General features: G+C 38.5%; 1 protein-coding gene across 1 annotated transcript; it reads left to right on the top strand.

The window, feature by feature from the left end:
• Positions 1-3,747: 3,747 nt before the first annotated feature.
• On the top strand, positions 3,748-17,491 carry LOC309676741 (receptor-interacting serine/threonine-protein kinase 2-like). Its single transcript, XM_082489362.1, has 11 exons — positions 3,748-3,960; positions 6,194-6,347; positions 6,548-6,703; positions 6,841-6,989; positions 8,732-8,781; positions 9,921-10,082; positions 10,839-10,924; positions 12,474-12,542; positions 13,338-13,464; positions 14,421-14,597; positions 15,962-17,491. The coding sequence occupies exons 1-11, from the start codon at positions 3,809-3,811 to the stop codon at positions 16,264-16,266; spliced, it is 1,587 nt and encodes a 528-aa protein (XP_082345488.1). The 5' UTR covers positions 3,748-3,808; the 3' UTR covers positions 16,267-17,491.
• Positions 17,492-17,735: the final 244 nt, after the last annotated feature.

Genomic DNA, 17,735 nt, shown 5'->3' with positions numbered 1-17,735 from the left:
CTTCAAAGAGCTACTTGGAGCAATCCCATGATTGCTCCATGAGTAAAGTCTCTAGAAGTTAGGGGGGTCCAAGAGAGCTGGTTAATATTCAAGCACCACTTCCTCTAAGCTCAAGATCGGTGCATCCCTATGAGTGAGAAATCAAGGAAATGAGGCAGGAGACCTGCATGGAGCTTCTAGAAAAACTCAGATGGAAGAAGGAAGTCTACAGAATGTGCAAAAAGGGACTGGCTGTTTGGGAGGAATATAGGAATGCTGTCAGAGTAGATCAAAGATGACTGAGATGGGATCTTATCAATGCTTACAAATATCTAAAGGGTGGGTGTCAAGAGGATGGGGCCAGGCTCTTTTCAGTGGTGCCCAGCGACAGAACAAGGGGCAATGGGCACAAACTGGAACACAGGAAGTTCTAGCTCAACATGAGGAAAAACTTCTTTACATTGAGGGTGCCAAAGCAGTGGCACAGGCTGCCCGGAGAGGTGTGGAGTCTCCTTCTCTGGAGATATTCAAAACTGGCCTGGGTGTGATCCTGTGCAACCTGCTCTAAGTGAACCTGCTTTAGCAGAAGGGTTGGACTAAATGATTTTGAGAGGTCCCTTCTAAATCCTACCATTCTGTGATTTTGATTCTGTGACTTCTCTCGCTTTGCTGACTGCATTTCTAGTGTAGCCCAGTATGCAATTTTCCCCACTTGTGGTGACAGCACACTGTCAGCTCGTGATCAACTTATCTTCCACCATAGCATCTACGTCCTTCTTAGCAGAGCTACTCGACAGCCAATTGATCCTTACTTTGCAATCTTATGTTACCCCTATGCTTACCTACCCTCTAACCAGAAAACCAGCATTTTCTCCTGTTTTAAGATCTACTTGACTTAAAAAGTTTAAGGGGATTTCGTACTTGTGCTGTTGGCTTGACCTACTGCAGAGATAAGCATCAGCTGCACAATCTGCACGCAGCTCTACATGCTTCCTTAGCCGGGCTCTATCCAATGTGGTGTTTTTCACTGTTATATAGCTTTCCCTCTCTGTGTTCCTCGTTGGGGGAAAAGCAGCTATCCAACCACTTTTTCTGTAATCGCTCTCATTAATTACAGGCTGTTAACGAATCAGCCTGTGAAAACCCATCTGCAGTCACTAAAGAGTTACAGCTTGTATATCTGACCAGGAAATTTTAGATGTTTGCAGGCAGCCAATAAAAGGCGAGAACAACAAGGAAGCTGACTCATGCAGGAAAGCTCAAGCAGTGTTTGAATGCAGTTCAAAGCTGACTTGGTATCTGCAGCAGTTTCACTCCATTGTTCCATAGTTTTTATGCCCGTATTTCCAGAGGTAAGTTGATTTTTTTGTTTCCAGTTTCTTTTACTGAGACATCTGAATATTAACATAACATAGCGTTTCTCTCATACTAAGGAAAACATCTTTACTATGACTTTTAAAAGTTACCTTTAATATTTGATACTTGAAATAAATGGGTTTATAGCAATTTCCCTCCTGCCTCTGGCTCCCCAACTAGAGGACAATGACAAAGTTGTCTGAGGCTTTTAGTGTCTTACTAAAAAATAAGATGAAACCCTTCATTGTGGAGGTCATCTAAGAAATATTGGTTTTGTGGTTTGATAGTGAGGGTTTTTTTAAAAGGGTCTAAGAGAAAAAGCATTCAGAAGAGCAAAACTACTGAAAAAATGGCTTTGGTACCAAACTTGCAATCTAGGGGGTAGAGATAGACTTTGTTATCCTTAATTCCATGGTAGTCTCATATTCCATGATTAGTCCCTCCAACTATTTTAGGAACCTGGGTAGCACCCTGGATAGATAAAAGATCTCTCATTTTAGGGTTAAACTCTTCTGGAGATTATCAGCAAATCATTTTAAGTCTAGGTGTGGAAACAGACGTACAAACTCAGACACAGGGACAAGGGTGCTTGGGATGTCATGGTTTGTAACAGAGAAAGATTTAAATGGTTTTCACTTTGTTTTTACAAAATCTCTACTTAAATTAGGTTTTGCAAATCCAAAATAGGAGCTGATGGCTAGGTTATATTTTTATCTAAGTAGCCAGTTAGCAAGAGTTTAAAAAAACCTGCTACAGCTTTACTTGATTCAATTTTAAATAGAAACAGATACTTTAAGGAATGATTTATTCATTGTTTGATCTTCCTTGTACTGTGTTTGGAGTTGAGTAAATAATTTTGGCTATTGAAATTATTATTATTTATTGCAGTATATAATAAAAATGAGACAATTGTGCTCCTGCCAGCCTTCTGATTACCTCCTTTATATTTAGAATTTGTAGATCTGTGTGGTCTGTCTTTGCAACTTTAAGGCATAAATGGGTTGTTTGGAAATTTATCTTCATTCAGATCAATCTTTTCAAATTTTATGAAATTTTTATCCCATATTAGAATTATTCTTTAAGAAAACTCTAAGTGAGGCGCTTAAGGGAGCTATTGCTTTCAAACTACAACAAGCTAACAAAAGAAAAAAAACCCAACTGTGCTTTCTTATCAAAATCAAATAATTTTGAAGCTGAACTGGTAAATCAGCTGCTGAATTTTTAGTTGCATTTTGACTGTGGTTACATGCAAAACCGAGCTTAGTACCCCTCCATTATTGTGAATGTGCCTGCATGGCACAGCTTAGATTCTAAGATTAACCAAAAATAAGTTAGTCATGAACTAGAAGCAGTTCAGCCATGAGCAGTTCAGCTAATTTATCTTCAGGTTTGTGCTTCTACTTTACTCATGGAGAACAAGTGAACTGCTCAAAGTCAGAAGACTTTCAGGCCTTCTGCATCCCAGGAGCTCTTTTTGAAGAGCCCATCTTCTAGAAGGACACAATTGACACTCAACAGTCCTTACTGGTTACTTCAAATTTTTGGCCCTGTTACTTCGGTTCCGTTGTGTGTTTTCTTCTCTAGCCCTGGTCTACTGGACCCTGAAAGGGAGTTTTCCAGTTTGAGTTCTTCTGACTCACTGACCACTGATCTTGCAGAAATCCTTACTAAGGATTTTATCTCATCTGTTTTCTTTGCTTGCTCATTTTCCTCTTTCACCACTGACTTTTGGTTATTCTCTAGTCTAATGGAGCTTCACAGATGTAGTAAAAAAATGTTACTCTTGTAGTAACACAGTGATGCTTTGCAGAGGTTATCTCTAATCCATATGCATTGCCACTCAATGTGTCTGAAACATTCAGATGGCCTGAAGAGTTACAGTATAGACCGAGTTTTGGCCAAATTAGTGACTGTTATAAAGACACAGCTCCATTTAGCAGAGTTCTACCAGCTTACAGCGGCAAGACATTTGTCTTTTCCCTTGCTTTTGCATTGACACGTGATGTTGTATTAAAGAAGTGATGCAAGAATGATACAGAACAGACTGGCATGAGTTATTGCCTTTTTTCATGAGAAGCAGGGAAACTGTATTTCTGTCTAGCATGTAACTGTAAGATACTAGTTTGTTGTCTACGTAGTTCAGTATCACTTTAAAATCACATTTTGCATTATAAATAATGGCCCCACATTTCAAAGTCATCAGATGGAAATAATGAGCAATTAATGAGCACCTTGCAGCCTCAGATGGCAAGTTATGGTCCAGACACTCCTTTGCAATTAGTGCGTTTTTCCTGCCTTTATAAGGAAAGTCTGACACAGAGTGGTAAATGGAAGCCTGTTGGATTAGGGTAATAGTTATTTGGGAAGTAAGGGGTGGAGCAACCTCACTGTGCTTTGGTAGTAGTGACAAGAAGTAGTCCTTAATACTCTTTTCCTTTTCTGCCATTTGTTCCCCCAAGCCAGCTATCAAGAAATGGCGAAATCATTACCTGTAGTAGCCCAGGAAGATTTGGAGAGCTTTACCTTGGCCAGGACAGGCTCAGGCTTTGCCCTCAAAGCCTTCCATATTTCTTGGAATGCTCACATCTCGGTGAAGCTGCTGAACAGCCAAGACACGAGAGAGAGGTACGTGTCTTATTTGGCCAACTAACCACGCAGGTGGGCATCACAGACCAGAATGAATCGTGGCATGCTCAGGATCATCTGATCCCTAAACACATCCCCATTCCTAGAAATCCCAACTAGCCAAGAGGCAGTTATACTGAGAAACAAGCTCTATGTTTTTTACAAACTTTTATAAAAGTAGAGCTTAATCCTGAAGTCGTTAATTATCTCTACTATAATGATGTCTACAAACCCTGATCAGCAATACCCAGCATGCTATGGACCTCTTTCTGGAGGTCCCTGAAGAGATCTCAGTTGAATTTAATCTAAAACAGTATGTGCAGGTGAGAGAGTAGAGACATGGGAGGAGGGAGAGATATAATGGTCAGGGTTATGGGGCAGTGAGATGTTTTACGTGTCCTAATTATAAAAAGAAACGAGCAGTAACTGATGGGCGTCAGCTTACAACATTCCAGCGTGCAACAAAAACAAAGTTTCCAAGAATAACCACAAGCTACTTCTGATGAAGCAAGACCAAAGCATTTCAGGGAATGCACTGACCTGAGTGTTTTATCAAAAAAGGAGTGTCTGATGTGCATTTATGGACTAGTTACTCTCGTTAATGGAGAATGCTGCTGTTCAATACAAAAATGTCCTACTCAAAAACATAGCATTTAATTTGTTCCGTTATAAAGGTAGGGGAGGAAAAACAGTATTTCATACAAATATTTTTAAATTGACAGTTTAAATTTTCAGTGATACTTCAAAAATCAAATGCTGCCAGACTGGGAACAGTTGAAACTTTTATGTTGTTTGTGGCTGTGGGGGAAGATTGCTTGGTTTTAGACAATAGAAGTCCAGCAATTTTGTAATCTGAACAAACATTATTTGTTGGCCAGCTTGTTTAAAGAAAAAAAGTTTCTTTAAATCAAACAACCCCCAAAACAAAATAGTTAAAGTTACAGAAATCAACATTATACTTTGTTTTGAATTTAACATGCTATCCTGATTTGGCATCTTTTCACTCAAACTTGCTCCCTAAAAGTAAAGCCACTGTTTTGCTTTTCTCTCTCTTTCTACCATTCTAATATCTTATTTACACTACACAGTGTTTAGGAAAGCTGGGAGAATAAACCCTGTTTTACTCAGCTACAAAATATTTAACCACGTGCTGATAATAAATATTTAGATTTCTGGAAATAAGTGTTAAAGCAGGTGGGGCAGTGACAGTGAATATGAGAAGCTGAAACTGAGGCCTTAGTGTAAAGGCTGGTTAGAACAATGAGAATGAGCTCCAGGTCTGTTGAAATCAACTGAATTTGGAAATAATTTCAATGAATTTTCAGCTCACAAGTAATATGGAGTAGAGATAGTCAGATCTTTAAAATCAAAACTACAGTCAACAAAAATTGAATCTGTAGCAGAAGTTCAGTAATTTCCATGAAAATGCACAATTGAATTGACAGTTCAGTGTTTCCTGTGCATGAAGAAGTAACTGTTTGAAGTCCTTAGACAACAAAACTTTATTCTTCTGATGATGATCAAAGCAGAGCTTTATTATTCTCTGTAAATAAACTCTGTTTGAATTCAGGTCTACGATGCAACTGCAGCTGAGCTTGAACTGAATTTGGCGAAGTCACTAGAATGGTACTACTTACATCAAATCTGAGTTTGGCTTCACTTTTATATCATGTTATGACATGCTATATCATATATCATTTATATAACATGGTCCCATTACATAAGCATGGAAGATCATAATTTCCATGTAAATGTGCATCTCACTATTAGCGAAACAATACAATACAAGCTCTTGGGGTCAGTAAGGGGAAAAAACTTGATTTTTCTTAATCTAGCATTTCATATAGTTTAGCTTTCTCCTGCCTTTGCACTTTAATCCTGCTTTCTGTGCTCTTATGCTCATATTAAAGCATCCAGAGATCTTTCACAATATATTAGGAAAAAATATACTATATAAGCTATTAGTTCATTTTCTTAGAATTGTGGAAAAAGCACATATTAAAGCATCCAGACATCTTTCACGATATATTAGGAAAAAATACACTATATAAGGTATTGCTTCATTTTCTTAGAATTGCTTGGAAGGTGATACAATATTGGTTTTATTGGTAGAATTATATTAGCTTGTTTTCAACCACATGGTTGTCTCTTATTTCTGTATCCTACACTACCTCATCTGTAGCTGAAACTCCTTTCAGTCTAACCTGCCTCTAACCCTTCCTGTTTTTTACAGGGAGTGGAAGTTGCTACTTCAGGATATAGCAAACGTCAGACGCTGCAAGTCTGAACGTCTCCTGCCTTCTCTTGGGATTTACCAGTACCATGGACTTGTGGGGATAGTGACTGAATGGATGAACAATGGATCCCTCCACTCACTCATCCATGAGGTACATAGAAGAAGTTCTCTTTTATGTGACAAAATTAATTTCAAGGTCAGCCAAAAGAGAGCAATCGGCATGTAAATTATGGACAGCAGTCACAGTCAATCTGTTCTTTAGCTTCTGTGTTGTCCTTCTGTTTATTGTCAAATGAAAATGTGAATAGTAACAATTTCAGACTACCCAAACCTGTATTTTGTGTTACTTAGCATCAACTGTACCCAGAACTTCCATTTCCCTTACTCATAAGGATCCTGTCGGACGTGGCTGAAGGCTTGCGTTACCTTCACAGCCTCGAGCCTGCTTTCTGCCACTGCAGCCTGAAACCTTCCAATGTGCTTTTGGATACGCAGTACCGAGCCAAGGTGGGAGCTTCTACTTTTAGCCTATTAATGTAAAATCCAGTGATTGTCCTATTTTTGCATATATTTATCTTAATAGTCAACATCTACTACCAAGACTTGAGGTATTGTTACTAAAACTTATTCTTCCATCTCTGTAGGTATCAGATTATGGTCTAATCAACTGGAGGAAACAGCAACTGAAGTCAGACCTGCAGAACTGCAATCAGAGAAACTGCCAGGATTTAGTGTACCTCCCTCCTGAAATACTTGAAGGAGGCCTTCCTTCCCAGGAAGGTGATATTTACAGGTGAATGGGATTTCTAAGGGCACATCATACCTAGTCCTTGCTACATTCTACAATGCTGCTGAAATACTTATTTTCAAAGACACTACAGTAAAAATGCCAGACCTACATAATGCAGTAGGATAGTATTCCACGAGGTCAATTTAGCTGGCAAAACATTTCCATATATATTTAGAAACCTAATAACTGCAATTGACATAGTCTTTAAGGGCGAACTGTTGTTGGTGTTGATGACTAGATGAGGCCCAGGTGAAAACAAGAGTTTTCTTTCAATAATGTCCCATTAAAGGCCTATGGAATCTCTGCTGGAATAACTGAGTCTCTCAAGCGTTCATGCTTTTTAACTAAGGTGATTCATACAAAGGAGGAAGATTACCTACTGCCACATGTCCCTTTTGGATATGTTACATGTTTCATAGCTGCCACAATAAATGAGACAACCTCAAATCTGTCTGTATGGACATTCATCTTCACAACTGGCACACAGAGCCTGTGGACTAACATTATAAATAACTTTCAAGCATGACCGCTGTTCTGCTCCAGAGCTTTTATGGAGGCAACAAACTCAAACTCCTACTTTGTTGGCACCAAGGCAGGCTCTGAGATGAGTCAAACAATGCATACGCTGGAGACTTACAAATGATGTGACTAATCTGGTGATGTTCACAAACACAAGATTTTTGCACAGGAAGAGTGGTGGCTTACTTCCAGGTGGCATAATTCATCTTCCAGCATGTCATTCTTGGATAATTTTAGAGGCTCAGTGGTGACTTGGTGCATAAGTGGATGTCCAGACAGTGGTACAACAGAGAAAACAAAAGTATGTGTCATAGGAGATATTACTTAACTACATGTAAGTTATATGTATGTTCACATAACGTTAATATTTTACTAGAGGGTATTTAAGTAAAAGCACTATCAGATTTTATGTGGAAATAAGGCAGAAGAGGGGATTCTTTTAAACATTGTAATTCAGCACTACAGCAAAATATATGAGTAAGCAGATATGTTTATCTAGAACTGCTTCTTCCCCATTTGATTGCTTTCCTTCTGACTCATCCATAGCCTGCCTTCTCTCTTCCAGCAGTCTCCTTATCTCTGATTTTGCAGATTGAGCTTTTTATCAAAAACCGGTACTTTATACCATCTGAGTTGTGGGTTATATACATAGATCTATGGTAGCTCTGGAATACTTCCCAGGATGTTAGAAAAGGAAAAAGGTATTTGGGGCTCCATCAAAATTTGCTGAAGAAAATAGACACGCAGTGGGTCAGAAACAAGTTTTTGGTAGGTTAATTGATGTGCTTCTCAGTACCCGCTGAAAAGTCCAGCTCTTTCAGTTGCTATTTAAATTACTCGAAAACAAACAAAAAAATGATAAAGGAAGGAGAACAAAAGGTTCTGAAATTCACAAGAGCAAATGGAGATAAAGTGGTAACTTGAAATGTAATTCCAATTGCTCCTATGTCTTAAAAAAAAAACTTTAAAATTTTAATTCTAACTGATCTATTATTTTATAAGAACAGCTCAGTTGAAAACTGAAACTTAATAATGCAGGGAAAAGGACCTCATCAAATTAGGGAAGACTTGAATAGAATTTGTCTTGAAAAACTCCTTTCTCTTAAACCAATAAACTTGCTCTTGGAAATGAGAACATAGATACAGATTACAAACTAATGCATGGTCTTTTGCTGTTCGTTTCTCTCTCTCTTTTTTTTTTTTTTTTTTTTTCTTCTTTTTCTCAGTTTTGGAATACTCTGTTGGGAGAGCCTAAGCAGACGGAAACCCTTTGAAGGTATTTATCTCTGTTGCTCATGTCAGAGTTTGTGTTGCCCTAATTTTTTACAAATTCCCTTATTGCAGGGGAATTTGCATACAAACAGCACTGTCTTTTCAGATGTCCCCTTGCCTTATATAACTGTTACAGCACATAGCTCCGTGTTATAGGATGTAAAGATCAGAATCCCTCAACAAATCCTCAGTGTTTCCAAAGAAGCTGACCTTTCTGCAGGGGAAAGATGTAGCTCCCTACCCTGTTTGTATCATGTCTCTGCGCTCGCGGAAGCACTCTCTTACTGAGTTGGGTTTTCTGCTTACCTTTAGTGAGAAAGAACACCACTTTATATACATATATACAGTTGCAATTTTAAAATCGGGGAACATTTAGTGACAAGCAGCTTCCTGGATAAGCAGAATGCTCACTTTTAAAGTTGCCATGAGTTTCAAAGTCTGATCAAGAAATGCCAGTTCAGGCTGAATTCTCTCCTGAGTAAGCAGGGAATCTTACTTTCTTAGATGAAAGTCTGAGCAGTTTTAAAAAAAAACGTAGCTTGCAAAGCATTGTATAATAATTGTCACAGTCTGGGAACAATCCCTGTTTCATGGAGGTGGAGATCAATGAAAGGCTTCTTTGCTGTGGGCTCCATTCTGCACGGCAACATGGAAGGACTCCTGTATTTTACAGGCTGAGGACTTTTTGGACATCCTGCACAGAATAGTACCTTAATGTTCATACAGCTTATGCTTGCCATCTTGTGGCTGCCCAACGTAGACATTTTGTACAATGGGAGTTATATTCATTCCTGTAATGCAGGTGTAAGGCTTTGTATAAAACCGTGCGCTTCAAATACACTCATAAAAATTACATGTATACCTGAGGTATCTGTGCATGTAGTTTACAATGCATGTATACACAGCCATTTGTGACTTATTTGGACAGAGTTCTTTATTTTGATGTGGCCTGTTGCAATAAGTAGCTATGGTTATCGTTAAAGGTTAGCACATCTACTTAAAAGACTTAATTTTTTTTTTATTTTTGCTTTTAAAAGCACTCTTTGTTTTAAAATACAAAAAATAACACACCAAATATAATTTTAAGAGAGTTTTGAGGTATTTAAGTTTTTTTTTTTAGTGACATTTTCCTATAAATTGCAGGTCAGACAACCCTGCTGGAAGTTTTGACAGGAATCTGCCACAGCTTGCGGCCTGGTGTTTCAGAAAAGTTTATACCAAGCAATTTGCCCGAGAGGAATAGACTGTTGCACCTTATCACTCTGTGCTGGCATCAAGAACCGGATTACAGACCGCATACTGCAGGTAACGTGCAGGATTTGCTGCTTTGCGGGATTCATTATGGAGGTACTCTTGCTGGAAGCGTCGCCCTAGCACTCTAAATCAATGATGGAACAACTGATGTGGAAGGCAAAGCAGTCTTCAGAACATCAGAGTACCGTAGATGTTTTTTCTAACTAAAGCTTCCTACCAGAGGTGGCATACTTGTCTCCAAAATTGTTTGGTATTAAGTAAAAGTGAATACAAACAAAGGAAGGGGTATTGCCAGCTACATATACTACGTTAACAAGTATCAACCCGTCTTAATTCCAAGGCATAACCAGTTCCCTTTTGAAGTGTGTGATCATTGTTTACTTCAGTGGAACTGCTATGTTTATCGTCTCTTTCTAAAAAGGTTGCCAAGAAACATTAAAACTGTGATATTCAAGGACTTTTGAGCAAACATTCAAAGTTGAAATATGCAAGTGCTGAGGAAGCAATTTGCATATAGCTTTACTGCGATAGATTTATACAGTCGTGTGCAAATCTTTTTGTAAGTCCACTACATCTGTATGAACATTTAAGAAAATGAGATCTTGATCTGACTGTAACCGCTCTTTAAAATCAGTTCAAAAAGTAAACCAAGAGGAGGTGTGAGGTGGAAGTTGGATTAAACTAATTCCGTGTAGTTCATCTAGCTACTCAACATAATAGTAAAGTTAGCTGCAATACACTGAAGCCTAAACATATACACACTTTCATATGCAATGTGGTATTTAAAATGCTTTATTCCCCCTGCAGAATGTGTAGACCTTCTAAATGGAATTTTGACTAGTATAAATAAGGAGGCAATTTCCACTGCAATCTACAATCTGATGGATGCAAAGGTTAGTGCAAGATTAATTTTTGTTCTCCCGCAAGGATATTATTACCTGATCCTTTCAATTGCAATCTTTGTGGTTTCCTCTGTAACCAGGAAAGGTTTTGTCTTCACTGTTTTATTGGACATGCCAGAGAGCTGGAGAGTACCCTTTGGCACTTTAGGTTCATTCAGGAATTGTAGAAAATAGATATTGCGAGGTTCTCTAGGAACCATGTCAATTGCTACCTGTGGTTATAAAAATATCATGCCTTCTTTCTAGTCACCAGCTGTAGTCAGACTGGTAAACCCATGTGAGTGAGAAAAAATACCAGCCTCAAGCAGGTCAGATTAGGGCTAGAACCAAGGCCAATTTTTGTGGTATGTACTGGTAAGAAGATATTTACTCCAAAACCTGGACAGCGTTAGTACCTGCTGCAGCAATACCAGTATCAGCACTTTTCTTCTATGCTTCACTGCTTCTAAATTGATGTGCTTCGGGCACAACATACCGCTTGTCCTAGGGTCTAAGAGGGTTCTACTGTTACCACAGGAATGGATGGGCAATGGTCAGCAAATGAGGGATACAGCTAATTCCATGTGTGTCTACATTGTCATGGGAAATCTGGCACAAATCTAACTGCCACAAATATAGCTATATCCTAGCTAGCTAACTTAGATAGTCATAGTGGGAAAATTAGTGACACGTGCCTCAGACCTTGAACAAGTATTCTGACTCCATCTGGATTTACACAACCCATGCTGTGGTGTTGGTTTCATTTCTGGGCTTATGTTAATGCGTGCTGGATTATTTGTTGCATGCTGTTGCAATTACAGTCTGGGATTAAAAAACAGACTTGATCAATGTTTTAATAGGTGGCATAGTTATAGTCCAAGTAACTTTTACTACTGTTGAAGTTTATTTAGGATTGTATGGACAAATACGCCATAATCTAATGCTTCAATCTCCCTTGAGCAAGGTTGTATTTTTCTATTTGTTAAATTAACAAAGAGCACTATTGTTCAAACAACTGTCCAAAATGACTGTGAAGATGCTACTGGAGACTCCTGAAAATGGATTGATTCATAACTGTTGAAGTATATAAATTAAAAAAAAAAAAGTTTAACAAATCTGCTGCAGATGTACAAAATGGAAATGGGTTACGTGTATTGACACATCCTTATTGCAGACAGTTTGGCATACTAAACACAGGATGGCCCTGCTGTTTGGATACTTAAAGGAAAACATGTTATAGCTAGCCCAGTCTCTCTCTCTCTCTCAATACAGGGCTATCTTCATCTTCCCCTGCATGACTCAAAACTGGATTTTAAAATAAATTTGAAACAGCAGAAACAGTGACAGGGTAGAGGTTGTGTCATATTCTATGACTACTTACATGTGTTAAAATGCAAAATTGCTCTGTGCCATTCAATATTACTATATATCAGCATACCTGAGAGTATAATATATGTTGTCAGTATAAATTGTCAGTGTCAGTATAAATTCTTGCTCCTAACAACTGAATTGAACAAAGCATATGTATACTTACTAGAGTTACTGTGCTTTTTTCTTCCAGGAGACAGCACTTAATGCATGCAAAGGTTCAGAAATATACACATTGCAGACAGGCATATCCAATTCAGAGGTGAGTACACAGCATGCATTTAAGAGTCTTACAAGAACACTTCATAAACTGCTTGTTTCTCCTGCCAGCCCTGACGATGCATAACAAAAACACTGCAGGGCAAAACATCCCTAACCCTTTTTGTCCCTAACAACGATAACTCTAACCAGTTAACCACCAAAACCACTGTTTTACCTTCTTCTAAGCAGCTGACTCTGATGTTGTTCCTGCAAAAACAACCTCCTCCACTCAAGCGTTGCTTTGAACCTCTCCTGGAAGAGGTCCTACTGAAATAGCAAAAATTTAACCTTTCTTGTAGTGTTTTCAAAATGATGGCTGGAAAAAGTGCTAGGCTGAATTCTAGCATTTGCAACCAATTTTCTTAGAGCAAGGCCAACTGCTTTGGGATAACTCCAAAGTACAGTTAACTCCCATTTTCAAAGTGATTTTGCCACTTGTGGCAGGCCTGCCAATACTGAAAGACAGAGACAGAACTGAAGCTCATATTCCTGGATCAGAGCCAGCTTTAAACAGCTCAGGTTCCAGAGCTACCATGGGTGCTGGCAGCACAGGCTGCAGAAGCAATCTAGGACTGCAGTAAACCCTCGGACAGTTAGCCTATGGATCTGTGCTGCCGCAATGACCCAAGGTAATGAGCTAAAGTGGAATTAAGTATGTCTGTAGGCTCAACAGCTGCGTACGCACCCTGCCCTGCACTGTGATACTACTGCTTTATATTCCAAGAGAAAACTGCTTAGAAAAGGGTTAGGAACAATTTTGAAGAAGGTGATTCTTCTCTATTTTGTTCTTTTTCAGGTCATCTGTCCACCAAAACCCAAACACATAATCAGCAAGAAAATTCCTTTTGTAGTACCAAGCATGTCAAGTATTCTACTTGACAGCAGCACAAACAATGCAAGAAGAGAAAATATTCTTGAGACAGGTACGTCAAATACTATCACACAGAATATAACAAAAAGAAAGGTCTCTATCAGCTCCAACTAAACTAAAAATAGGATAAATATTACCAGTTGTTCCATATCCACATGTTCTTTTTCAAGTAAAATTGTCCCTTTCTCAGAGTACAGCTGTGCCCTCTACTGGTACCATCTGAAGTGTCAGTTCACTGCAGAAAACCAGAGACGACACTATATATCTTTTGATTAAGTGTATAGATTTAAAAGCCTCTTTTGGTTAAAAAGAAAAATATATATAATTTTTTTTTTTTTAGAACCCTGACTTGTAATGTACAGCTGCCTTTCGCTTGCACATCAAATATTGCCTGTTGCTTTTGACAGAACAAGTCCTTCCTGGGTACCACTACTGCAGTTTCTATTGACAAGTGCCACCAAGAATAACTATTTTTTTGAATCTGCTAATAAAAAAAGGAGATGTGTTTTAAAAACATGTGTTTCCACATGTCCTGTGTCTCCAGGAACACAGGAATCATTCCTGGTAATCACCATTCCTATATAATTTCCTTTGTCTTTCTGATGTGGATTTGTCCTGTCAAAGTGTTTAAATTTGTGTCAAGAAGTGATATATTTCCTTTAAAGCTTTTTCTGTACCCCTCGTGCCTTTGGATACAAAAGTTGATCCATAGGAAATCAATTCACTTACAGCAACATCTGCATTTCCAAGCACTTTAGTTCTGATCAATAGCTGTCAGGCTTACAGGCAGAACAGAATGTTCCATAACTTCAGAAACAAATTCCTACAGACAGTTTGAAAAAGTCAGATGTGTGTAGTAATATATAGGCCAAAATCTTCTGAAGAATAATGATCTATTAACAAGGGCATAAAGAACAGCTGGTAATAAATAAGCGCTCTCAAATTCACTTCAGTTGCAGTCTTCTGCAGTGGTTGACATATATCTAATGTTCTGTTGTTCAATTCAAGGGTCTCATCTTAAACTTCTCCCAGATCACCCAGGCTCTGACAGTAGAAAATCGAATTCCTTTTGTACGATTCCTTTACCTGGTTCAACTGCAGGCAAAGAAAGCAGTCAGCATGAGGACCCACCACTTGCTCTTAAGCACAGACCACAACCCATGCAACTTGAACAAGCGGTGACAGGTAAGACATGCCCATTTCCAGTTTGAGGTGGCAATATTCTCTTTGGCCAGATCTTAGTGATTAACTTATTTAAAGTTTGGAGGACACAGAGCCCTCTAAATTTTGCGTACGTTTTCAGGTCTATTTCGTGTAAACTTTCTTTACATTATTTCAGGTATTATAACCCCTTCAAACTTGATACAAATATCTCATGAGTCTATTTGTGTATAGCTGCTCCTACGTTCTCAGAAGTTCAGGCACTGGCCACTGAGAACACTGGCTTGTTCTTTCCCAGGGTCACATTCAGGCTGAGAACAGTCCTGAAAAGACCATAATAAAAATACCGAAAATATAGCACACGTTGAATGTGAAATACATTAGTTGTTTAAGTCTGCAAATATATACTTTATTTTTATTTTTTAATTTTAAGCTGTGTATTTCATACCTCTACAGAAGTAGTTATTGACTACAGAAATAGGTGACTAGGAGGAGGGGGGGACTGTTCATTTCCTTACATACAAGGTCTCAGTTCTTCCTACTGAACAGAGGCAGCACAGGCCAGCTTCTGATTTTTGAAGCCTGCCCTCTGCCTGTAGGTGAAGCTTTGTGAGCTTTTTTTGCAAGCTGGCCTGTGACAGTTGTCACATCTAGCCAGCCATCCTTCTCCACTTCCATTTACTTCTGATGGAATTTCTGCATAAATCAACAGACTCGTTCATGCAGGAAAAGTTCATCACAGAACTACACTGGCAACAATCGCAAATCAGAACGAGAGAGGCATGGTCTCCAAAGCGACAATGGCTTTTGGTTATTAATTTTCTCTTGGTTGTATGGTATTTACTGTACACTAGAAACCCTAATGTCAGTACTAAGTATTCAAATCAGTTTGTGAAGAGACAGAACCCAAAGCTCTTGATAATTTTGCCAAGAGTATTACTTTTCTTACTAGTTTGGCTTTGACATACATTCAAGTTCCCAGTTTCAAACAGTCCTACTACCCTGAACCCCCAATTATCCGTTCTTCCACTTTCTACAGACAAAGCTTTCTCATTTATGTCGAGCCAAGCTGCTTTGCGTAAAGTTTGATACAGATGCTAGATGAACAGCGCGAGACCTGAAAATCTCCTCTCTTTAAACAATCTGAGCACTTAATAATTTTTAGAAACACTTATTTTCTGTAATCTGATCTTCATGAGTTTTGAATAAAAGATGAAAGTACATTGGACTACTTTTGAACAAAGAATGCAAATAAACTAACTCTTCCTATTTCTTTACTGAGTTTGTTTCTGGTGGTGATGCTATCACTCGCCAACAACTTCTCGAAGAAAAGAGCACTTAGTTTATCTCATTTTGTTTCCTTTTCACTCCCGATCCTTGCTGCAAAGGAAACTGCTGTCAAATACTAGCCTGCCAGAGACAGACCATACTGAGCTGCATGACAGAAGGACGCCTCAACCACATCCTTGATGTCCTTCGCTCACAGCAAACGTTGTCCCGAATGGATTATGAAACAATTACCTCTTACCCCACAGTGACTGGCCGTGCTCGGGCATTGTTGGACACTTGCCTTTGCCTTGGAGAGAGGGCAGCATGGGTTGTAGTGACTGTACTTTCAGTGACCAAATGTCCTCTGGGACGAAGCAGCCATTTCCCAGACTGTCCTTCTAAGGTAAATAGGTTGTTGTTGTGACTTATTTTTTTGCAGTTTGTTACTGCATCAGAGCACTGGTAATTTGGAATGGCAATGATTCACGTTAATTCCTCATAACCCATTGACTGAAGTCAATCCTTCCTACAGCCTACGATTTTAGTCCTCTAGTGGAAAAAGCTAGCTGGACTAAAAGGTCAAGTCAACCACTACCTGCAGAAATTACCAAGACCGGTATTCTAATTTGGACCTCAGAGATGGGAGGAGTGCAATGTGTGCCAGAGCAAATACAGTTCAAGTCAGATGACACTTTATTTCCTTGATTTTTTTTTTTTTTTTTTTTTTTTTTTTTTGGAAGAGAGGAAAATGGATCATGACTTTTTGGATGTCACACCATGGAAGAACAGCTGTTACTAAATCCTTCCAAATACGGATAGCAAACAACAGGGTACTGGATGAGGAGAAAAAAATTACTGCCTTTCACTGAGCTCATATTTGAGCCAGTTGTTAGAGTGAAAGGCTTAAGAGGATCACGAAATATTTCTTCAACAGGGCCTTAAGTAAGAGTTGAAAAATCAATATTATGCATACAAATGATTTTATTTTCACTCACAAATGGTCATGTGAGCTGAAAATGGGGCACTGATAGCAGCATTTTGGAGAGGCAAGGCTTAAGGTATTTACTAAGTGGAAAAACATTATTACCTTACATCCATGAAGTTGTCTAAGCATGTCTGCAGTTCAAATGTAAAATTAAAACAGGAAGAAGAGGTGCCAAGCTGATCATTTTGAAATGGTGGTTCTCCTGAACTGTGAAGGAAAGTAGTGAGATTATTTTAATTATAATGAAAATAAGGTTATATAAGACGCTGGTTTTTTGAAGGCACAGTGGGATTCCTTCAAGCTTCACGGCACTGGATTAACACAGGAACTTGTTATACAATGTACGAGTATTTCAAATGCAAACCCACCTTACTCTGTTTCCCTGTGTTGAATTTGTTTTCACTGCAGTTTCAAACTGCTTATGGAATTCAGTAGTTTGGCAGGTTGCAACTTTAAGTATAGCAATGATGTGTTTTCTAGGCACTTCTAAGAGATAAGAAATGTGTTACGTCACATACTACAATGCTGCCGGAACAGTAAACAATTTTTTTTTTCTTTACGTAAATTCATTAAACTTTAAGACTGCCTTGAGAGAACAAATTGTTGCAATTAAAAGCAATGTCTATTGCAATGTGTTAAAAATAGTTTTGCCTATTAAAGGAGCTAAACATCTACTTCACTGTTGAATTTTTTTTCAATCTACATGTTAAATGGGAACGTCCAACAGTCTCTGCTAAAAAAGGATGTCTTGCTCATGAGGAAAAGAACTGCTGTCGTGGTGTTTTGCTTGTTTAGAAGGCATAAAATAACCAGAGTAAACCAGATAATCATTCACCTGTGGGAAATATCTACAGACTTTCAAGCAAGAAACTGGCAATATTGTTGAAACTTAATTATCAGCTTTCAAA

Source organism: Vanellus vanellus, assembly GCF_965231255.1.
Source record: "Vanellus vanellus genome assembly, chromosome: 12".
Classification (NCBI taxonomy): domain Eukaryota; kingdom Metazoa; phylum Chordata; class Aves; order Charadriiformes; family Charadriidae; genus Vanellus; species Vanellus vanellus.
Note: the sequence above shows the minus strand (reverse complement) of the source record. Positions and strands in the feature narration are given on the sequence as shown.

Coding starts and splice junctions, on each gene's coding strand:
- LOC309676741 (XM_082489362.1), top strand. CDS start 3,809: ATGGCGAAATCATTACCTGTAGTAGCCCAGGAAGATTTGGAGAGCTTT. Junction 3,961..6,193: donor AGCCAAGACACGAGAGAGAG/GTACGTGTCTTA, acceptor TGTTTTTTACAG/GGAGTGGAAGTTGCTACTTC. Junction 6,704..6,840: donor ATACGCAGTACCGAGCCAAG/GTGGGAGCTTCT, acceptor CCATCTCTGTAG/GTATCAGATTATGGTCTAAT.